This window comes from Pungitius pungitius, chromosome 2, assembly GCF_949316345.1.
Source record: "Pungitius pungitius chromosome 2, fPunPun2.1, whole genome shotgun sequence".
In the NCBI taxonomy this organism is placed as follows: Eukaryota; Metazoa; Chordata; class Actinopteri; order Perciformes; family Gasterosteidae; genus Pungitius; species Pungitius pungitius.
The window spans coordinates 15,563,778-15,588,004 of record NC_084901.1 but is presented as its reverse complement, the minus strand read 5'-3'; the positions used below and the strand labels follow the sequence as shown (position 1 = coordinate 15,588,004).

The 24,227-nt window shown below is 44.4% G+C and overlaps 1 protein-coding gene and 1 long non-coding RNA gene across 2 annotated transcripts; both read right to left on the bottom strand.

The window, feature by feature from the left end:
* Positions 1-7,284: 7,284 nt before the first annotated feature.
* On the bottom strand, positions 7,285-12,036 carry qdpra (quinoid dihydropteridine reductase a). The gene is made up of 7 exons (XM_037462054.2): positions 11,875-12,036; positions 11,672-11,764; positions 10,990-11,086; positions 10,716-10,856; positions 9,004-9,112; positions 8,296-8,379; positions 7,285-8,065 (listed from the first exon to the last, which is right to left on the bottom strand). Exons 1-7 carry the CDS (start codon positions 11,956-11,958, stop codon positions 7,963-7,965), a joined length of 711 nt encoding a protein of 236 aa, XP_037317951.2. The 5' UTR covers positions 11,959-12,036; the 3' UTR covers positions 7,285-7,962.
* A 10,093-nt stretch (positions 12,037-22,129) lies between these two features.
* LOC134107124 (uncharacterized) lies at positions 22,130-23,917 on the bottom strand. Its single transcript, XR_009942642.1, has 3 exons — positions 23,657-23,917; positions 22,449-22,691; positions 22,130-22,219 (listed from the first exon to the last, which is right to left on the bottom strand). It is a non-coding gene; the product is annotated as an uncharacterized LOC134107124 (long non-coding RNA).
* Positions 23,918-24,227: the final 310 nt, after the last annotated feature.

The following is a 24,227-nucleotide window of genomic DNA, read 5'->3' as shown; positions in this document are numbered from 1 at the left end:
GAAGACCATGAGGAAGAAGAAAGAAAAAAAACACATTTACAACAGCTTTTTTTTTTACCGAATTGCCACATTGGCTGCAATTTATCACACACAATATACATTTACTGCCGCTACTATCTGCTTTAATAGTTTTGCAGAATTCTCAGCTGATGGCGAGTGATCCAAACAAAGACGTGAGTGGTTGATGAACCGTATTGATTTCACATCAGTAGTGAGTTTATTACAGTGGAATCTGTGCCAAGTCAACAAAAGTTTGGAGACTGTAATCTACGGTACTACACACACAGACACACACAAGCAGCGCACACCTGAATTATTGATTTCAGTGTTTGATTAGATTTACCTATTGGATGAGGCACAAGAAGCTCTGAAATATTTATGGATTTTGTGAGATAAACATGCAAACTAATAAGAAATCCTCAGTCCTGCCTATTCAATAATTCACCAATTTGCATATTATTATTGGCATATCTCATTACTCTGGACCAAGAACACTTATATATTCAAAAAATGTATTAGTTGGTGCATTAATTAACATGAATAATGAAGAACGAGAGCCCCTTCAAAGCTTCGACTCAAAGAAATCCCTCATTTAGGAACACAAGAGAAACATTTCTTTGTGTGGTCAAATAGGCCACACAGTCTTTAAAAAATGAATTATTTGCAAGTAGCTACTCCAGCAATGACTAAAATATACTGCAGTGGATCTGCCTTTCATTTATTCAAGAGGTCTTTAATTACATTCAAACTGGTCACACTTTGATTCTAGGTATTTGAGTAAAACCTAGTCCACATCTGAACAAAGGTTTTGACCTATGTAAAATATTTTGAAATCTAAAAGTGAGATTTTAGTAGCCACATCTTTAGAGGTAAATAAGGAATTGGAGCATAGAGTTGTTTAAGGTTTGGAGAAATCTTACATCCAGAAGACATTTTATTTGGAGAAAACCGTCTCTTTTTTGCAGTTGGAATGCAAACACACTGAAAGTAAATGATCATATCTGACTAATCATAGTTTATTTAAAAAACATCCATCCAATATTCCCAGGACACGTAGACCTGCTCCTGTTTCCACTGTGTTCAGTTCAGGCGGACTTGGTGGTCGGTTTTGTTACAAAGGCAATAAATACCACGCGGTGTGGCTAAAACCTTCAAACATTAGGTTCCTCGCCTGAATCTGCATGATCAGTTCCCGTAAGATGTCTTGGATAATCATCTATAACGAGCTTTTGCAGCCCCCCCCACTCCTCCACCAAAGCAATTACTATCAGATTTTCTGTGACAGTCAAAAGCAACATTTTGATTTGTTGTAGTAAGAAAATCACAGATGTTTTAACAAACATTAAATGTCACACTTGTTGAAGGAGCTAATGACCACTTCGAGGAGGGTGAGGTGCTTGCAGGCTCAGCACTTAATGGAACTGAGCCTCCACCACCTCAAATAAAAATGTCTGCTGTGAAAAAGGTGCATTGCATCAGGCTTGCGTCAAGTCACACAGCTCCACTTATACAAAGTAAAGAAAAGTGCATAGATATTAAAATCAAGGTGGAGAACTGAGTGGTATATTTTTAAAAGACAGTGTGTATGCAATGAAAAAATGGAGTCACTTTTTCTGATATTTAGGATGTCACTTTGTTCTCCCACATGTGATAAAATAACAATTGAGGTTGTTACTTCGAAGAAAGTAGAAATTGTTACTCAACTTGTGGAATGTATCCAAGTTAATGCAGTTACTAAACTACAGTTAAGCGCATTGTTACTTCTTCCATCAAAGTAAATGTACTTGAGACTAATAGAAAATCTTCACCCTTCCTTTTCTAATGGATCGTTTTGACTTCTTTTGATTGAAATCATGAGCATGATATATCTTACATTTGAGTATAGAGGATATTTATTATGGGACTCTGGGGTTTCATCTCCTAGAAGCCACTGGTGGCAAATCTGTGCTCTTTAATAATTTAGGAAGAGTGTTCGTCCACGTTGGAGATCACATATTGGAAACATTTTGGGGATTTAAAATGCATCCTGTCCCCCCCCCCCCCCCCCCACACACACACTCACAAGCTTGCATTTTACTGAACTTAGCCCCAGTATGTAAATGAGAAACAGATGTTTTAGAGGTTGGGAGGGAGGGGGGTGAACAACCCAAAAAATACCAGAACCTCTCCACCTCTACATGCCTCACCATCCTTTGGAGGTCCACAGAGGCAGAAACAGAGACAATGGGGACAGACATGTGGACAGATGTGTGAGTGTGTGTGTTTGCGTGTGTGCGTGCGTGTGTGTGTGTATGAGCTTAATCTGCCCAAAGAGAGACGACCGCGCGACTCCCGAGAGGCTTAACTTGGTCAGATCCTGTTGCTTATATGGAAAACCCTCAATGCGGTCACATCGTTGGTCCAGTGAATAAGACAACGCACACAGACACACTCAACACACACACACACACTCCACTGACCTGGATTTGACTGGCCTTAGCCTTCGATGTCCGCCCACATAAGACTTTGGCTAAGAGGGAAACATGAGTATACTTTTGTCAATGTGGTTTGAATGGATGAGGAGCCTCTTAGCAGCTAGCGGTGGAGCCAGTAACACATCAGAAGTAACAGCAGCGATGGGAGTAGCGAAAGCGGCAGCTGTTTCGACTGGATTTTAATGACTATATTGCAATATGTAGTTTGGATCTGCTTCATATAGCGGCGCCATTTAAATGTTGCTGAGAATGAGGCCTCGTGTGAACTATTGCTGTAAAAACCTGTGAGCTTTAACACATGTAAGACGTCTATGGTCACAGGGAAGTTTAACTACTTAATATGTTGATTTTCCTTTGCATATAAGGCATATGACACTATTTTCAGAATCTCTGATGGGGCAAAAATTGCTTATTTTCTAGTTGCCATGGATGTATTTTTTGATTACAAGGTAGAAAACATGCCCACTCACTGCATAAATAACTTTTTTATGAACCCCAAATCTGTGTAGTAAGGAGTTTATTGTTTATATCAGGTCATTGATGGTGTGAGTGTGTGTGTGTGTGATGAGGGATGTAGAGGCGCATGTTGACACCAGCATCTCAGGGGAAACGTTGCAGACATCAAAACGCTGTTTCAGTGAGGACGTCCCTAAACATTACTGACGTGTACCACGTAGCAGCACATCATCTCCCGCCCCGCCCTCTCCTGCCTCCCCCCCTCCCCCCCCTCAGGCCTAATGACAAGACTATTACCTTTAATGGCTGCCTGCCTTTCGTTGCCATTGCCAAGTCCACTTTGGCGAGAGGCATTCAAAAAATAATTAACATTTTTAACTAAAAGCATCGGTACATTTCAGATCCCGAATCGTCGATGTTTAAATCAACTGAGGACAGAACGTGCTGCATCAGATGTATCTGACGCACCAAAGTTGGCTTCAGACACTCCAAGGAAAATAGTTGAAGAAAATAACTTTGTGATGATATCAAAACAAAGAAGAACAGCGAATCCAGCGAATTTCAGCAGCTTGATCCAACCGAGAATGGACTTACTTCAGACCCACAGTGTTTCTTTGACATAAATAATGAACACCAAATATTGACCACAAAACAGGCAAGAGAAAATACATTCTGAATTGTAATATATTTGTTTTTCATCTGACCTGATTTTTTCCAGAGGTGTGGCATCACTAGAAATGGTGGATCCCATATTTGGGTAAAATAAGTTTGGGCCCTACGAAGGAGAAATATAAGTATATGTGTGTGTGTGTGTGTGTGTGTGTGTGTGTGTGTGTGTGTGTGTGTGTGCGTGCACTCACATGAGTCATTTACTTATAATTCAGAAACACAGTTCTTAGGATTTGTTTTTTTGCAGGATCCATATATTTGAGACATTTTGCCGTACTGCTCAATGATAGGAGGGTAAAAAAACAAGCTTTTATGAAGATGCAGCTAGGTGTAACATACACTATGAGCTCATGCACTGTACTGATAGGTACCGCGGTGTCCTGTGCAGCGCGTCCCTCTGGTTGGACGGTAAATCGCGGCGCGAGGCGACCTAAAGTGGTGCACTATGCCGCGTACTCAGACAGCAAAACCCGCAGAAACCAAGCACGTGCGTCGCTGACGGGTCTGAAAAGAAGCCCGCTCCCACGTGACCTTTGGTGTGATCACACCTCCAAACGCTCCATGTGTTCCCGCCTGTGTGTGCGTGTGATTCAATTCTGTGTTTCAGCAAACAGTGCTTGTCAAACTTTGTTTGGGCTTTCATTCTAATTGATGCATTAGAGGAATATCAGGAAAGGAGCCACCATATGTTCCTTGAGGTGGATTCAGAGGAACGTCCCCGGGACGCGGCGGTGGACCTTCCGTTGTCTTCTCAAGAAGAACCTCATTCTCCATCCACGTCAACGTTGCGAGGCGCTGCTTTAATTAAATCGAAAACATATCCCTCAGTTTTTAATTATGGTGCTTTAGCACTGAGGAAGACTTATGGCTTAGTGCCATCCAGAGACCACGTGGAGTACTGCACGGACCTTAGAGGAGAAGGCACCATATTAGTCCTCATTAGGGGCTGTGCAGCTTATCGTTTGAGGACTCGGGTTGAACTCACATTGCTTTGTGCCTTAATGGAGAGAGATTAATGGTTAAAAGAGAAAATACAGTTTAGGAATATAATAAATAATAATAATACAACTTTCCACCTATATTGGTGCTCTGCGTTCTATGGAAACATTTCAGTACAAGTTATGGCTTTTAAAGTAACCTCCACTTGTGTGTTCTGCTTATTGTTACTTCGCATAAATGTTATCAACACGGCATTTTTCTTTTTATGTGAAATAACTTGAACCCAACCATTCAGTCAGATTGTATTATATGCACACTTTTACTTTTTACTGTTTGATTGCTCATTTATTACCCTTTTTTCTTTTTTTACTAATGTATCTTGTTGTTGCACTGTCCACTTTGCTGCTGTAATTCTGCAAATGTATCGGCTGTCGGAGTAATAAAGGATGACCTCATAGTATCTTCATAGTGCTGAATGATGGAATAGACACCAGGCGGCTGTTTTAACCCAAAAGTAACCAGTTTACCAGTTCTGAAAAGTTCAATGAGGTCAAGGCTTTGAATGTATTTCCTAAAAAGGGAGTTACACTTCTGGGAAGATCAGATACATAGAATTCCAGAAAAGTTTTTCTTACATGTCTTTTAAGTAACAGTGTCAGCACACACATTAGTGTCAGCACACACATTAGTGAAAAGCATCAAAAGTAAGAGTAGGCAGGCAAACAACGATTGTGTTGTTGTCTTATCATTGCATTATTGTTACTGCTGTATTATGTAAAGTGTCACTTAAAGCCAATGATGTGTCAGCCCACTACTGTTGAATAATCATAAGTAAAGAATGCCTGGCTTTAGTCAGTAGACAATATTTTCCTCAGAGACATAATGGATAAGAAGTACAAAGTGAACATGAAATGGAAGCACTGATGTCAAACTGATCCACTTCTGTAGTAAATCTACACCCCTCTGCTATGGGCAGCATTGAGTTGAAGGTAGAAGTATCCTGATAACACCTCCATCGGCCCTCAGGATCCTCTGTGTCCCGCTGTCTGAGCCTCCATCCACCGTCCCACTTTGTTGTTTTAGATCCTCGGCTATGAGAGCGGGTCAGCCAGGGGGCCGAGGGGCGGTCTCCGGGTTTTGGGAGGAGACCTACTCTCACGCAACACATGTGGCGGGGCCCGGGTCCTCGGGAGGCAGGGGGTCCCCCCACCCCCACCCCCCCTCCCGCAGGTCGGGTTACCCAGAGCAGCCAAGGGCTAACCACTACCATCTGGACTCACCTTCCACGCTCACCCCGGCTCCAGGTCCCAATGGCTTCCACATGGCGGCCCGCCATCTCAGACGCACACAGACACAAAGGGGGGGGGGGGGGGGGGGGGGCACACCAGGTACGCACTCAGAACACAGTGTGCAAACCTCTGGCTGCACATGTAGCACACGGGGAAAAGAGAAAGGTACCAGATCTAAAGTAGTAAAGTAAGAAAAGGCCAAGAAAAAACTCACAGCATTGCACACATGCACAACGTCTTCCCACCAGGACACAAGCGTGCTGCCGCGTGCACACATCCAGGGGGGGGGGGTTGCTTTAATCAGTAAATTCCCCTCCAGGGGTCCCATGTGAGTCCCATGTGAGGACTGGAGGGCTCAGTCAATGTCACCAAAGCACAGACATGCTACATATCATATTCATGTCACATCTTGGTCCCTCGAAACAAATATTTAGATCTCTCTGTCAACTCTTCAGATGTACAAAAAGAAACAATACACCGGTGTTATGACACAATCGTGTAAACCCATGGGATTTATGCTAATGCTGGATTCAATGTGGTCAAATTTATCTTTAAAATGATGGATTAAAAACAGCACGTTTGGCTATTTTACGGCTTCATCAGCGTTTTTGTCAATTAATAAAGGGACGGCATGCAAATAAAGGTCAGCAAGATAATACGGACAAGGGACAATCACCGCTTCCTTACGACTCTCAACTGCTTATTTCAATATTTCCCACCAAGGATTCAGCACATTATGTTTACGTTACGTAGTGATGAAAAAAACATCTTAAATCACCCCCCCCACCACGGTGCTTGTCAACACCAAGTCACCTGGAACTGTCGACTTTACGACTAAAGGACTTCATGAGTGTGTGGGTTTGTTTAAAATAATCTGTATAGAGTCCCGTCATAATCCAATTTTTAATTAAATCGAGTTTAGTGTTCACTGTAAAGGGACCTTATTTAAGTTTTTATTTCCTTACTGCGGACACAGACTTCCCTTTAAGACGAGAGCTCCATCTAGTGGCCGTTGATGTAACACACAGTTGCGTGTCAGACTGGTAGATTTTGCAACATAGATCATTTAAGAATAAAGCTAAAAGCTTATTTCTCGTGCCAGAGCTCCACCTTTGTATGAAAACTATTAACATTTACTAAAAACTGCCACTTAAAGGGGTTTTAGGATAGATGTGCCAAAAAAGGAATTTAAAATGATGGATCTTTGACTGTGATTAAAAAAAAAAATACCAACAGCCTTTTTACTTAGAGGAATAGCTTATGTCTTATTTATTTATGTCTTTCTAATTCCACCCAAACCCACAAGTATTGTTGTGATACAGTGCTTATCAAGTCTTCTTTAAATCTGTTTAGAGTTGAATTCACATGTTCTGATCCTGATTGACACAATAGTCCCACCTAGTGACGCATTCAGTAACAGTCTTCATCACTTCAAGAACGGCAAATACATCTTGTAATGAGGTTTTATTGTTTTATTTTCTTCAACTGCCCGTTTTTTTGTTGTTGACAGATTTTATTGGGAATTTCACAAAGTTACAATACAGGACTTAGAAAAGCCACGTGAGGAACGGAGCAGCGCCGACAGACAATAAGGCCACTTCGCCTCCCCCCCCCAGAGGCGGCTTTCATTGACTTTGAGGTTCCCCGCAGTGGAGGAAGGACTTAAAAAAAAGAAAAACACAGTCTACAGATCTCATTGGGGGTTGGGGGGGGGGGCGATCTCACAAACAGGTAATGAGCAGGTAAAGGAAATGACAGAAGCCGACGTAGGTGTGATGTTGCCGATGTCCCGTTTTCTCTCACGGCTCGTGGAGGCGTCACTCGCTGGACCCTACATGAACCTTTGAACACCTTGAACGAGTCCTCACACTCAGAGTGAAAAAATCACATCACTGGATACAAAGCACGGGACAGGACTCGCAGCTTGATGGAGCTCTGAGGCTTCATTCGCAACTGAAGCCCCTCCCCCTCCCTAAATGAAAGCTCCTTTCTACCTCCTTATTTCATCCCCTCCCTCCGTTACCATCGCTCTTCTTCCTACTCCCCCTGAACCCCTCTCCCTCATATCCTCCTTACTCTGCCAGCTTCTCCATCCCGTGTTATCTCCCCCCCCCCCACCAGCTGCTCCCCGTCCTCTACTGCGCTGCCACAGCCTGGGTTTCCCCTCCGGAGGTCATCAGCTGCATTAAGCTTCCTGAAGCCGGCCGGTTCATTCCTGAGGTCCAGTTGAAGAACATTCTGGAAACAAAACAACCCCAAAAAGTACAAGCATTACCAACATGTTTATTTACGCTACGAGTGTTACATCTTTGATGCACAGTGTGAGGATTGCACAAGCAGGAGAATAAATGCCACTAATAGAACACTTTGCAGACCGGACGCGGTGAGCAAGCAGGAAATAAACGCCATCAGTCACGTTGAACAGCCTGTAAATAATAATAACAACAACGACGAGACGCAGCACTCACTCTGCGACGTACTGCAGCGGAGTCCAGGAACCGAAGTCTGCGTCGGGCATGAACTTCCTGTTCATCGGGGTATCCAAGGTAACCCTGTCAAATTAAGCCAGATGGCAATCAGGGGGTGAGGGGCAGAGAGAATGAGAGAGAGAGAGGGGGGGGGGGGGGGGGGGGGACAGAAACAGAGCTCCAATTTGCCTCGTGTTTGTGTTTTATTATCAGATTTGTGACATCAAATATCACGTAGTCCTTTTTCACAATATATAAAGTAATAGATTTACGCATTGGAACACTGTGTAATGTCTGTCATGCACTAAAGTGCTGGTACACGACGGTGCAGCAGGAGTGGGGGGGAGGGGTAAGGGGGGGGGGGGGGTTGTCTCTAACAGGAATGCAAGTCACGGCGCTAATGCCGGACAGATGTTACAGCGCGCCGGAGAGCAGCTACACACCGAGAGAGAAAACACGATTCTCGCTTCTCACCATGACGGTGCAAAAAAAAAAAAAAAAGAATTACAAATTTTTGATTGGTTTGATTCAATAAAGAGGCGACGATGCAATGACGCAAACGCCCCCTGTGTGCGTCAGTCAGCTGGATGCTGGTGCAACAACCACGCGACGCCACATCCGTCTCCGAGCGAGGTGGAGCAGCACCGAGGCGGCCCGCGTGATCTGTGCATCGGTGATGGATGAAAGGCGGCGTTGCACAGTACTCACGGCAGTATGGCCACGGCGGCGGCTCCCGGCGGCATCCCGCTGTTCTTTTCTGCCAGACTCTGACACAGCTGGTGGACGGCGGCTTTGGCCATGCCGTAGCCGGCCATGCCTGCAGGGGGCGGGAGGGGAGGGGGGGGGGGTTTAGTAGACCACGTGGAAAGTCGTAGCCTAAACGCGTTTGTGTGGTTTCAAAAGTCTTCCCCTCCAGTTGAATTTTGAAACCGAATGGGAAAAAAAGTGGAGGAATGTTTCGCAGGTTCAGCATCTGGAGAGTAGTTAGTAGACCCCATCAAAAATCTAACAAGCTTTCTGAAGAATGCCAAGCATTTGCCCCCCCCCCCCCTCCCCTCCCTGACTAAAGCCAATCTCATGACCAATGAGAACGGGGGGGAGGCGACGCGGCTTTTACCAGGAGAGAGAGAGAGAGAATCTGAACGAGGAGGAGCGAGACGGAGAAGTCCACATGTGGATGAGCAGATGCTCAGCCATCCACGCAGTCTTTACAGGGGAGGCTTGTTCTCACATGGACGCAATTCAGATGGATAATCACATTGTGATTATGTGATTATGTTAAAAAAAAAAAAAGAAAGAAAAAAGAAATTCACATGTAGAGCAGAAAAAAGGCTCCGCTCAGTCTGGCTTTAGGATTAAATAAAGATCTTTCATTGTCGCCCCTTTACTCGGCCGGTTATCCCACCCGTCTGAGATATTCATTCATGAAACAGCCATCCAAGATGAGCACAGGTCCTCACTTTAACTCTTTGTTTAATGACAAACACAACCTCAGTCAAAAGGAGACTATTGATCAGGAAGCCCCCCGAACTGCGTCTGTGCAGTGAACACGCACCGTCCAGCTGGAATGGGAATGTGTGTGTGTGTGTGTGTGGAGCAGCCAAAAGTGCCGAGTCATCCTCCTCATAAGCCAGCAGCCAATGAGCTTTGTGCTGACCCGAGGGTTTGTGAGGCCCTGGAGGAGGATCTCGGCCCATCACGCGGTCAGCTTAGACGTCACATGTCACCGACTATGGTTTACGATGGAGAGGCCAAGCCCCGCCTCTTTTACCACGGGGCCTGATGTCCCAAAAGAATTTAACTTTTTTTTTTTTTAAATCCAGCCGATCAAGAAATGATTTGTAGCTTGCGTTGGCTACTGTACATATTTTTTCTTACATAAAAGATGAGTTTAATTACATCGTTGTTTTCCACTGAGGCTGCAACTAAAGATCTTTATTATCATTCAATCTGCTGTTTTTACTTTGTTTCCGTCCGTCTGACGTCTCGGTCACATCTTTGTTATTCAAACTCTCAAGGACACGAACAAAGTAGAGTGCTGCACGCGGACCAACTTCTGCTCGTCTATTCTACCTTATTTACTCTTGTTCTAATCCTCTGATCCATTTTATTGACCTCTTTTCCTCTTACCGCTGTGAGCCGTGTAAGACTCACCCCACCCCCCCCCCCCCTCCTCCCCCGCAGTCCGTGATCGGGAGGTCAATTGCCCCGGTCAAAGCCCCGCGGTGCTTTCCATCACCGCCGTGATTCGAATCGACAGGTCGGGCACCGAAGCCATGCGCGCATCGCAGTCTCCGAGGTATCAAAGCGCCGCCTGCGAGCCCGACGTGACTCGCGGCCCGACCAGGTCATCGCCACGAGGACGGTAAACACCAGTGTGTGTGTGTGCGTTTGTGTGTGTGCGCGTTTGTTTTCCCTACCTCCGGTGCCCGACAGGGCAGCTTTGGCCCCGGACAAAGTCAACAGTCCGCCTGGTTTCAGGTGCAGGGTGGCGAGGTGGCTGGAGATAGTGGACGTCCACACACTCTGTTTCCACATCAGATCTGCATTTTTGTATAAATCTGAAACGCCAGAGAGAGATTTTTTTTTAAAAAAAGCTTAATTTTAATGCTGTGGTTTCTTTTTTGCTTGATTGGCTGGAAGTAACACACAGCTGATTCATGTTACAGCAAACAAAAAGGTTCGCACTCTGACCTTTGGAACTACAGCTTCCTCCCGCCCATCCTCCCGCCACGCACAAGATGGCATCCACTTTCTGTTCCCCTAGCAACTTGGCCACATCTGCCGTCACCTGCACCAGAACAAGAGAGAACTACTCACTCCTTTTCACGGGAGAGACGGCCGTGCTGGAAACATTTACACACACATTCTTAGGAAGAAAAAAACACATTCTCGGCAGATGATGAATGTGTGATGATTAGAGGGAGTTTACACGCAAAGATGCCCCATTATAAAAGGGATATCTGCATATACACAGGGAATTCTACAGAACTTTAAGTAAAACAAATATGTTGATATACTAACCTAAATACAATAACCGTATAGCTTGGCAATAAAAAACTGCCGTGGCTTAATGTGACCTGTTGAGGTTCTCTGATAAAAGACAAAAAACAACTATTAACTTTTCTCCCATCTTTTCAGAGGTGACTTGAACGCCGCATTAGCATACGGCTCGGCAAAACCTGAGCAATTAACAACAACTGACAACAGATCAGATGTACTGATCCCGGATCCACAACCAAAAGCGTGCCTTCGTCCGACGATACTCACCGAGGGCTCTCCGGCTCTCCGGCGTGACGTCGAGGAGACGGAAAAACCTTCCGAAAGAAAAGCCCTTTAAACGATACCTGTCGCTGCGGTCGCGTGCGCGGCTCACCTGTCCGGCCTGCTCGCTGAAATCTCCGCTCGACTTCACGATCACGTTCTCGTTCGCCTCCTCGTTCGCGGCCATGTCGATGCACGCGACCCACTGGCAACAACAGAAAATAAATATGGACAAACGCTGTCAGCTGGTCGCGTCGGTGGTGTTAGCATCCGGCTAGCGTTAGCATCGCGTGTGTGTGTGTGTGTGCCACTCACCCATCCTTTGGATTTAAAGTGCTGGACACACTTCGAGCCCAGAGCTCCCCTTCCTCCGTAGACGATCACCCGGTGAGCAGCCATGTGTACGCGGCGACGAGAGGCGAGCAGCGGTGTGAGGGAGAGCCGAGGCTGAGCTCAGAGGGACGGGGGGAGGGAGGAGGGGGAGGGACGAGGGAGGCGTCTACGCTCTGGTTGCGCAACAGGTTGGCGGAGCTGGTGCCGCGTTCAAAGACGAGCGGAAAAATGACAAACATAATCGGTACGGGGGGAACCGCGCGGTGGTTCGTGTGCTGCGGGCTGTTGGTTAAAGTATGTGGGCTTCACGGGCATCTACAGATGACCAGCATCAGCAATCACAGCACCATTAGGGAAGACAACATGTTGTGTGAGTAAGTGTCTAGAGAATCGTGTGGGGGAATATTTCTCAAATTTCAAGACATTCTCATGTGCAGGAATCCTTTTAAAAGAGAGGAGCCAAAATAAAAGTTAAATGTATTACTGAGACAAAGTACACTGTTATGTGGGTGACTGTTGTGGGTTTTGCTGCCCCATGTGGCCATTATAAGTACAATTGAAGTGCTACAATTTGTTAGTGCTATAGTCTGTTAGTGTTTTAGTCAAGGTAGAGTAAAGAGGTGTGTCTTGAGTTTTTGGCGGAAAATGTAGAGGCTCTCTGCAGTCCTGATGTCATCAGAGAGCTCATTCCACCATCTGGGAGCCAGGACAGCGAAGAGTCGCGATCTCGTCGAGTGCTTTTCTCTCAGTAAGGGGGGAACAAGCCGCTTGGCAGATGCAGAGCGGAGTGTGCGGGTTGGGATGTAGGGTTTCACCATGTCCCGGATGTAGACTGGACCCGATCCATTCACAGCATGGTACGTGACCACCAATGTACGGTCTTGATAGTACCTGCCAGGCCTTGCAAACGTAAGGATGCCAAGAAGCAAAAACATTTTCCTCTGCAACTCTTTTCGGAAATAACTTGCATAACAGAACATAAATAACAGATTATTTTACATTATAGGTTTGAATAATGTAGAACTGTGGGACTTACAATGAAAGCTGTAAGGTCACTTGGGCAGCTCAGAACAGTGCTGTGTCCTCTGCTCCAATGTTAATGAAATAAATAATCGGACTGAACAAATGATATGTGCATCCTCCTTGTGATTCTCCTCATGCTCCAAGTTAAAAGGTTCATCCATGGCCCCCCATGGTACATCCTCTCATGAAAATCCGGCCTGTAGTTTCTTTGTAATTGTCGCCGTGAAAAGACACATATTTAAGTCCATATTTTTCTTTGAGAAGGAAACCTCCGTTCAGCGGAGACCCGACGAACCCACTTGAGATGTTTCTGCGGATCCTTTTAGTATTCACACAGTGAGCACCAGGTGTTGCTACAACACCGTGCTGCCGATGACACTGCGCTGCTGCTTTCATATTATTTCTGCCGCTGTCCCACACATGCTGTCTGCCGACGCGGCGTGCCAACGAGACGTCCCAGACCCTCATGAATAATGCAGCAAGACGGAGGCCTTTGGCTGCCCCGACACTGTAGTGAAGCCCCCGATCTGTCACACTCACCTGGATGTGACACACACACACACTCCTGCGAAGGGAAACAACTGCTTGGTTTGTCTAGTTTGACATCCACACGCTCACACATTTCCACATTTTTTTTCTACAGCTGTAAATAAAAGAATTATGCCATATGAAACACACACTTCTCGTGAGTGTGAGCTGAGGAGATGTTTGAGAGGTGGGAGTCAGAGCTGGCTTTTCTCTGACAGTATTCACGCCCTGCTGTCTGCCTCAGACCGACGGGGACAGACATCCTGCAGGTTTTTCGCACAGTCCACAAACACTGAAAGGAGGAGGGCACAGCGCGGCAACCGTTGCCGGGCGGAGAACCCGTCAGCTGCTCAGCGTACACAATAATGAGTGCGGCGGTTCGGGCGGAGACGGCCGCTCACAGACGGGCCGACGTGACGGAGCGGTTGCTGGTCGGCGAGCAGGACCAGGGCCCCCGGGGTTAAAAACGGGTACCTGGGGCCCCCGGAGTTGGTCACCATGGAAACCTCTTCCCATGGATGGGATTGGATGGTTGAATTTCATCTTTCTATTTTTGTCATGCTGTCCATTCTGTATTGTTTTGTTTTCATGCTGGATTGGCAGCGTGCTGTTGGTTTGCAAACTAGAAAAAAAACAATGCTTTAAAGCTCCGTAGGGGTCAGCGGGGCCTTGCAATGTCTTCACACTCATTTTAGACATTGACTTTCCAAATGTCATGTCATTTACTAACATTATTAGGCTCGTTTTAACCTTCCTCACGTTCCTTTACCCTCACACTGTTTGTCATTACTCAGCCTTAATGTTTATTTGGTTGTGTAATGCTGATTACAGGGCATTCATCTTGGTTGTGAGGTACTTTATTTGTGTATTTCGAGTGTTGTCGAGTTCCATGAAGGTTTTCACCTCATGTTTGAGCTGTTGTCTTGAGAGGGGATTTATAATGTACATACATTAGTGTATTTATATGAATAAATTCATTACTCATACATTTATACGCATAATTACTTGCTGATTACGCCATACAAGGACCGTGGGGGCGTCTAAAATTTGAATTTCAAACGGTTTTCTTATAATAAACTTTTATAATAAAAACATGTAGCTTGATAACTTGCCTATGGTGCCACTGTAGGTTAAATATTTAACAGATGTAATGCAAATCCATTTAAAGATAGAGGTTGTACCTGCTGCTAGGACGAAGACAAACCTACTCAGATGTCGGACACGGTGTACTTGCTCTTCATGTGGTGAAAGAAGATTCAATAGCGGGAATACAATAGAAAGAAACTTCTGCAAGGCACATTGCACCAGCTGGAGAAAACATGATTTCCCAAAAGAACTAAAGAAAGGGGGAGCGTGCACAGCCTTCTCCCTATTCAATGAAATAGATTCTGTGTTCAGCACGCAGGACTAAAATGCACGACTGCACTTCATCAACGCGCAGAAGTCATTCATCTTCAAGTCGGTTCATCATCGCTCGCTGATAATCTGCTAAAGTGTGATGGATCAGTTTTGAAGAAAGTGTTTTCCGTGTTATCGCACAAGGCGAAAACGGTCATAGAGTGAGGTGGTTTTAAACATCGGACCTTAAAGCTTCGGTAAAGATAACATTTAGAGTATCTAAATCAAGACAAGATGATTGATGTCCACCAGAACAATTTTGAACGCTGTTTTACATATTTTCTACAAGTCAGTGAAACTACTAGAGGGAAGAACGACGCCTATCGAGAAGATATTTGATGGTTATGGAGAAAAGAACAGACATTTATTTAGATCTGGTGAGCATGAAAGGTCATAGTACAGGTCTCATACTCTTCCAATAGCCTGTAATAATCATTGAGTTTATTGAAACAACACAAGGTACTTTACAATGAAAAAAAACTGAGGGATTTACCTTAACCAACATATCAGCAGTTCAAAGGGGACGAAGACGAAATGGAAAACACAAATAGCCGCAACGTCCTCTTTCACCCCCAACAGGGTCAATAGGACCGAGACGTCTTTCCAAGCCACACAGAAGAAATGCAAACTAATTGCACTGCGTGTTCAAATCTTTGCTTAGGGCTTAGCTGTGTCACGAGTACGAAACTCCTAAAAAAGTCCCTCTCTCTTAGAGGGGCTCTTTTGTGGTTCTTGGACACCAACGTTGGCGACTCCCACTTTTGAATTCTTCATCCAATGAATTTAAAGTCCAAACAATTATCCAAGGACAGTGGCTCACTTGCTGTGGGTTTACCTGTGCTGTAACTGTCTAGCCTTTCCATAAATCCTGTTACACACTTTGTAGTAGGTGGTGGTAACCTGCCAAAAAACAAGAAGAAGAAGAAGAAGAAGGGTTTATCTGTGTTTCCTCTCCGTCATGAAGATAAACAGAAAATCCTTCGGTGTACTCAAGTCTGTCCTCTTTTTTTCTGGACGTTTTCGGGCCCTGATGGAGCCACATTCTGCTGGAAGATACCCGCGGAACTACGTTTAAATGTGGGTACGACGTGTTTGTCAAACATGGATTTCTTTCTCCCTTTTTGATCTTCAATTGGCAGCATTCATTTCCTGTAGCTGTTGTTAAAGCTCTGGGTTTCCGTCGGTACCACCAAAGCCGTTGTTTTGGTCTCCAGCTGTGACAGCCAGCGCCATCCAGCCAAATTGTTTGGACTGATTCCCTTCAATCTTGCCAAAAGACGTACTACAACTTCACTCGCTCCCCGTGATGCTTTTGAGACATGAATCCTGCCCCCCCCCCCTCCCCACCCCTAACCGTTTCAAGCACCACTTTGTCTCCATTTGAATTTTTCATTTCATAGTAGCAGCTTCCGAAATGGGCGCTTGGAGAGTTTGGGCTTGGTGTGAACGTGCTCACTCGTAGATGTTGTGTCTGGTGGATGAGCGGCATGAGGCGGTTCCTCTAATGAGAGCTTATCAGAGCAGTGGGCAGCGGGGGGGGGGGGGGGGAGCGAGTGATAACGGGGCGCGAGATAAGAGAGGGAGCCGGCTGAGGTACACACCCCGTTACCTTTCTATTAGCACCAAAGCTAAGACTAATACAGTTCTGCAGCGAAGCCTCCATTGGTGGAGGGCGTAATGTTCATTTTATTGCGTTACAGCGCGGTGGTTTTTCGGGGGCTGCCGCGTACTGCTTTCTACTGAGAGATGGTTCTATTATTTAGTGCAATCGATCCGTGTCAGGGGGCCATGATGAATCACACAATGTGTTCTCTCCGTTTAATGCATTACTCTTCAACAGCACCACAACCCTCGATTTAAGAGAGCAGAGGATTCATCTTCATACTCACGTATCCAGTGGCCACATCCATATCTGGTCCTTCTGTAACGTGTGAATCAACTTGAGCTGACCAGACCGGACAGACCTTCCTCTTCCTAAGCATGCGGTGCCTTTTAGTTGCGGACTTTGCACATACTACGTTAGCATGTTAGCTGTGGGTTTTGAAAGAAGAGTGCGTGATCATCCTGCGAGGGGAAATAAGCAAAGCCTTTCCTTTTTTTCCCCCCCTTTCGTCGGCCGACACTAGATGTCCCCACGAGCGCTTGTAAGAACCCGAAACAGCTCAAGGCCTCGTTTACCCCGGCCTCTGCAATGGCGCCGTTCGGAGGTTCCTTCCTCCTCTTCTGAGGCTCATCACGTAGATGCAAATGCAAAGACGTGAGGGGGGGGGGAAGACATCGCTAACGCGAGGTGAGCCCGGCGCCGAGGCTAAGCGCGGGGCGCTGCGCGGTGATACGTCCCAGCGGCCCCCGTGGACAAAGCATGAGCTCCGAAAACAAACAAGCCGCTTCCACTGTGGGCCAGGGGAGCCTGAACGGAGCGGATTAGACGGAGGAGCTTGGAGGAGCGCGGCGTCCCAGATCTCCGAGGAGCCCGCCCCGAGGTGGATTATCCCGCCGATATCGATTTCAGTCGTTTTACCCGAGAGATGGGAGGGGGAAAGGGAACCTTGAGACCAGTGCAGGAGCGACACGGGCGCTGCACTGGCAGGTGGGAGGAAGAGACGTTTCGCAGGGGGGAGAAGTTGTGAACGGAGGTGAGATCACCTGTGCAGGTGCTTCTTGGAGTCCTACTTTTAACGGGTGCGAGGAGGCACGGATCGACTCGTCTTTGCAAGGTAATTGGGGCTTCGAGGCAGGACGCACCGTGCGAGCGGCAGCAGATGTTCTCTGTTGTCGGCGGTGTGTAGTTAAAAATTAATTACGCCCCAAAAATCTCACAAACGGCTTCTGTTCTGCCCACCTGATTCCTCTGACTGACTTGTTCCAGAACACAGGATCACAGCATTACAGCAGGGAAGACGAGCTTTTATTAGCATACTCATCATATCTTCTGTTTACTTCACTTTCACTTTCCAATACATCTCGGTTGATGAGGCTCATTTAAATTGTAATGACGAATAGACAAAAACTTGGCTTATTTTAATTAACGTCTGCAGACAGATGAGAAATAACTGTGTTCAGAGTGTGATTTTTCATAAGTTTTCTGCGGCAGAAATGTCTCTACACCTTTACAATCAAATCTTTCTGTGAAGAAAGAGCAAGACACGTTGAAACCCCAGGTATGAACGTATTGAAGGCGCGTTACATTCAGTTCTGTGAGAAAAGACTTTGTCTGCTGTAGAAGAGACACAAAAATAAAACGAATTCCACCAAGCAAAAGATAAGAATGAAACTTATCTTGCACAGGTTTTTGTGCCTGACAAAACAGGATTTCACATGTTTTTGATGTTCAGTCAGAAACGGGAAAAAGATAACGCCCTCGTTTCGGACTGAGGTTTGACATTTACTGCCAAATATCAGCAGCAATCAGCTCTGATGCTTCCCGACCCGCGGCACCTTTCAGTTACAAAACCCAAAACTCTCAAGTCTCAAAGGAGAATATTGGATTTCAATTGAGCAGGTCAACAGGAACATGATGCCGAATGAAACCTGTCGGCTAACACGAGAGGTTATTTATTCATAACCCGGGGGCAGCTTGTCCAGCTGATGTCAGAAAGAAAATCCACGAGGACTTTTGTATTAAAGGGAAATCTACAGAAAATTATCAAGGTGTGAGCATTGGATGAATGAACTGTAATGTGATGTTGGATTTAAATTTTAAATCACAGAGAGGAGTGCTGCTAATTTGATTCCGAAGACATTTCATCAGCAGTTTGGTTCTTTGAGATAAAAAAGGGGTGAACTATTCATCACAGCGGTAACACTGTGACTTCCTTAATGTTTAATTACTCAAATCCTGTCGTTCCTCAGAGGATATCTGACTAGAGTTCTGCTTTGAATCAACCAAATCAAACTATGTATATATATAATATATGTATGTAAAGTAACGATACAAAAGATGAGCGACATCTTTTTTTTTTACTAATACAGAACACTAAGCATCGACATGAAGCAGAATTTGACAAAGGAGCCGGTTTTCATTCACACGACTGAGACAAAGAAAAACATTTCTTAAGCATGTTTAGACATGCGAACAATATGTGTAGAATACAATACAATAAGTCAGTCAATCATTTGGAAGTTGTCTCTGAGTTTTAAAATCTTGACAGCGATTTTCTGTATTTTCTTTTACTTCGTTTTAAGTGGAGACGTTGCACAACTGCTCCTCTACAGAGTTTGTATTGTGATGATGGAGGTTTTTGCTTCCCACTGTGATGATTTCTTTTTAATTGTCTTTTTTTTATTTTTAAACATGGATACAGCATACAACATGGATACAGCTTGACATCTCTCTTACAGGTGCACAGTAAAACATTGCTTCCCACCTGGTGTTTAGTTAGACTTCCACCACTAGAGACTCAGTCAGCGTGACCTCTGCTACCCCCCCAGCTATGAAAAGTATATCCAACCGCGACGAGCCCCGTCATCACGTCTGTTGCTTTTTGGTCTAACCCCCACCTCCCCTGCAGCAAGAAGAAGAAGAAGAAGAACTTCATCGGCTGCACCGCTAAAGCTGCCATGTTCGCCCTGCTCTGCATAATGAGATCTGATCACAATATGGACCACATGTAGACATGCATATAAATCACAGATGTGAAAGCGGTGGCGTGATTGGATTGTTCATCAGCCACGTAGGAAATCCAAAATCCAACGCTGAGCCACACGCTGTAGTGGCCACCTGAGCAGAGCAGCAGAAGACGCTGCTTTCTTCATGTGTGTTGTAATCTGAGCTTCTCCTTGCTTAGATGACATCCCCGGCCAGCTGCTTGTGGTTTCAGTGCACGTTAGTGCATGTGAGCATCCCCCCCCCCCCCCACCTAATAGCTCGGTCGGTTAGCAATGTTCAGAGGCAATATGAAGTGCTCCCAATCTTCATCTCCTCCTCTAAGGTCACGAGAGTAATCTGATGTCAAATTTATTCGTGCTCCCAGATTCTTCATTTTAGAAACTTGCTGCATTTATTCTTTGTTTTTAAACAGAGTTGTCTTTCTATTGTCAATAAATCTTTTATTTTTATTTTGGGTAAGTCTGATTTCATTCCACATCCTTTGGGCGACAAATGCTGGGCTTAAGAAGCACTTCAAAACGACTGGAACACTCGGTTGCAGTGGCTACAAAAAAAAACGTTTTAATCAGCGATGATCCACTTATTTCGGTCTGCATCCTCTGGGCAAAACGTTTGGCTCGGGTTTTTGTGCTGAGACAGTCAGGAAACACTTAAATCTTTGTGCAATCACGAATGTGTCCAAAACAACAATGATCTTCATTACTAAATGTTCTGCTTCTTTTCCTTTTTATAGTAGTTGCTTCCTAATTACAATGAAAAGTCAATCCGTTGAGCACAGATTCAAGTTTTCTGTGAATTCTGGGGCGCGGCCTTTGGCAGCACGATGCGAGCGTGGCAAACACTGGCCACCAATTAAAGTGGAGTGGGCCCTGAAAGCAACGGGGGGGCTTGTCCTACACGAGAGGCCTGTTCGGGTTTGGCGGATCTGGACTCTGACCTCGGTGAGACACAAAAGCTTTTCCCTTAAAGTGTTAAAGCGTCGTGAATGCGCCCGCAGTGCGTCCCATCGGGGCTCCCTCGGAAAAGACTTCCACTCGCTTGCAAAGTGTCCCTCGTCCTGCATAGATGGCGGGAGCTGAGAAACTGCCGCTGAAAGCGTTTTCGAGAGCAGAGAAACTCAAAGCCCGAAGCTGTGAGTCTCCATCTATATTAGAAGAGTCTAGGTGTGGGTGCCAAGTGCATTTCTGACCTATTACGTTGGCACTGGGCAGTACATGGATGTTTCATCGATATGGTAACACAAGACTGGAAATTGGTTTGGATGTTGTATACACTCAAAAAAACAACGCTTTCAACGAACTTAATAAAATCATGGAAATGATTTGCACACTATTTTATTGATTCTTTGAGCATAAAGAAATTATGTTGATACGACTTGATGTATTTGAGTAGGATCAACTTAATTTATTATGGTTGGTTCAACGCATTTTCTTGGGTTGTGTCAAACTCAAATGAATACGGTTGGTTTGACTAATGCCACATTAGTAAAATGTAGGCTAGTCAATGAAGTTAGACCAACCCAAATTATTCAATTTAATCCTGCCCAAGAAAAATAGGTTGGACTAACTCTAATAAATTACGTTGATCCGACTCGAGTATATTATAGTGAACCAACTTAATTGCTTATTGCTTAAAGAAAGCAGTTAAATTATGTTGACATACTTTCCATGATTTCGCTATAGTAATACTAAAAATGTTAGTGTTAACATTTACCCTGAACCACAACTGAAACTAAGTTTTAACAAAATATACAACTGTGTTGGCTGGAAACAAGACAAATGAGAGATGTTGCAATACAACTGTATTTCTCAAAGTAGGCACTGAATAATGTTTTAATGAGCAGCTTCTCTTATAAACATACATATCAAAACCTTTTCTCAACTTTCTATGACACATACACAATTAAAATACATTTTTGAAAGTGCTAACAGTGGTTATTAGTGCAGTCTTGACCTGAACTCTGAAGACTTTGTCTTTGTACAAACATCCCTCTTATCCTCTTACATTCACAACATTCATCTTAAAGACTTGTGATTACTTAATGCACTGGTGAACACGCAGGAATACAGAAAATAATAAACACACACAGAAGTGTCTAATCTGCTTTAGCCATCATAATGTGTCTAACGGGATAGCTTTATTTTGAGAGCTTGTCCTTTTATGGATTGTTTGTTTGGGTCTAGTTCCATTATTATTTTCTGCAGAACTTCAAAAGTATACTTGAGCTCTGGAGGGTAGCTCAAGTTGAGAGCATACACAAGCCCAAGCAATATTGACACTGCAAAGGGTACATTTCCCAACTCGCTCAGCACTTCCACCCCCTCCAGAATGACTCCGACTTCATCTGGGTCATCACTGGGCTCCGCTCCTTCTTTTCGAATCACATGGATTGCAAAGACTCTCTCCTCCATAGCTGTTTGACTGCTTTCAATATTCTGTGACAAAACAGTTAACAAAAGCAATCATTTTTCACTTATGTGCATTACATGCCATTTTTATTGCACTATTTTACTGTATAAACAGCTATCAATAACTTCATTCACATTAGGGCTTTCAAAGAATATTCTATATTCAAATATATATTCAAATAGTTGAAAACAAAACTAAGAAGTTAAATTGGGCCAACTTAATCGTATTTGATCTTACCCAAGTAAAGATAAAGGTAAATGAACATACCATGTATTCCTTCACCAGCTTCTCTGGATCTTCGTTCAAGTAAACACATAGACCTTTGAGGACGCATTCTCGTCTGACGTCAATGCTGGCAGTCTAAGTATGCAGATAAAATAACATTAGGAACACCATCTAAACCAACCATCTTATTAATCACAATGAGTTACCATGCAATATCAGTGTGTAAATTAATATGTGAACCCTTGGGATCCAGGAGTGTTAGCAACAAGTGCAGACGACCAATAAAGGCAACAAGTAAGTAAACAAAATACAAAAGTTCTACGAGTAGAATAGCCTCTCTTTAACTTTTCCATTGTCATCATACCTGGGTTATGGGTACCATGATGCTCTTGATCTTTCTCCCTTGAACTCCACTTTTCTTGGCATACACCTGGATCAGGTTTTCAGAGTACAGATCCAGCTGGGAGAAGAACTTTGACTGCAAATTGATTGTTGTGATTCTCTTGAATTCCAGGAGACTTGTAGTGGGATGGTGTAGTCAGTGAGGTTGATCCAAGACACACTTTGGGGGATAGCAGACACAGGACACTTTTGCAGTCAGAAATTGCTGCAATAAAGTCAGATAGAACAATCAATTAATATTCATGGAGGTTAAGGCCTCCTAAGTCAGTGACGCGCGAAAAACTCCCGGTTGTTGTGACGCATCAGACCAGTGTGTGCGCGGGGGCCGGGTGGCCAGAGCGGAGCCAGCCCATTGACAGTACTGTACTTTGAAATGTGGAATTAAAATGGAAATGGAAATTTGTCTGGTTTGATCAATCATTATTCTAGATAAACGGCATGCTATACATTTTATATGTATAAATATATATACACATCGCTCCAAAATAGCGTTCGCCTCCGGCGGGCCGCGGAGAAGCCGCCTTCGGTATAACTGCGGCGGAACGGCGGCTGGCCGTCCGGGAAACGAAGCGGTTGCCGCTGGCGGTGCGCCGCTAACGTGTTTGCGATTACGCTATACTGTCGCTTCTACTGCCTCTGGAGAACCGCCGATGGTCCGCCGACTCATTGCTATCTATCTATCTATGAGAGTCGGTAAAACGGCCTGCTATATTTGCCGCGCGCAGCTATTGGCCATGTTCCAAACTAACGTTAGCTAGTAGTATTACTCTTAGTAAATGAAACGTGTGCTTAGTCATTTATTGTCATTCAAATTCAGCAGTAACGTTAGCGCGCTAATGTAACCCTACAAGGAGTATGCTAACGTCATTAAGTCAACGTTAGCTAGTCGTGAACACCTTATAATATATTGCTAAAACGTTACCTCGTCATTAACAATAGCTCACTGTTCACCGTTCACATTGGTATGTTGCAAAAAGGAGTAACGTAACGTTATATAAGCTAACACGACATTGCTAGCCATGCGCATGGGGACTTTACCCTTTTTAAATGTAGTAAAAAATAACACTACATAAAAAATAGCATAAACAGAACAACGAGCTAAGATATGAAGACATTAATGCACGTATAATTGTTTTACATTTAGAAGGATGGTGATGGATTTCTGCTTACCTTTTCCATGTGCGGCCAACGGTGTATCTTCTTAATCTGGTTCTGACGAAGACTGCCTTCGCCTTGGTTTTCGCGGTCATGCCTGGCTACTCGATTGTCTCAGTTAATCGCAACATGAATGGATCTAATAAACGTTACGTTTTTGAAGTTCATGCCAATCCTACATGACTGAATCACGTTCACATTGAAAACATTAATGAATATCGTTCATTCTACATGTTACACATTAGTAAATGTAACAACCAGCCAATATCCTTTTTTTGAGTGTATCATTCGGTTGCATTTAAACACTTACTATTGTTTTTCAAAAAACTCCCTGTTGCTATATCTATGTTGGGATATTTTGTAAAAATAAGAAAACGTGTAACGTGCCAGTTAAAAGATGCATTACTCATGCAATATCAATGGTATTTTGGCACAATGATTTAAAAATATATATATGTTGCAGAGGGTAGTGAAAAGATCAAATGAGGCTCATTAGGTAGAAAAACACTTGAAAGTATCTCTTAAATTGTGTATAACTTTTTTTCCAAAAAAACAGAAAAGCATCATGGTGAATTTCATTGACAAA

Bases quoted from the DNA above. Each gene is read 5' to 3' on its own strand.
- qdpra (XM_037462054.2), bottom strand. From the start codon at position 11,958: ATGGCTGCTCACCGGGTGATCGTCTACGGAGGAAGGGGAGCTCTGGGC. The intron at 11,765-11,874 runs GTGAGTGGCACA...TGTTGTTGCCAG, and splicing joins ACTTTAAATCCAAAGGATGG to TGGGTCGCGTGCATCGACAT. The intron at 8,380-9,003 runs GTGAGTACTGTG...TTAATTTGACAG, and splicing joins GCCGCCGTGGCCATACTGCC to GGTTACCTTGGATACCCCGA.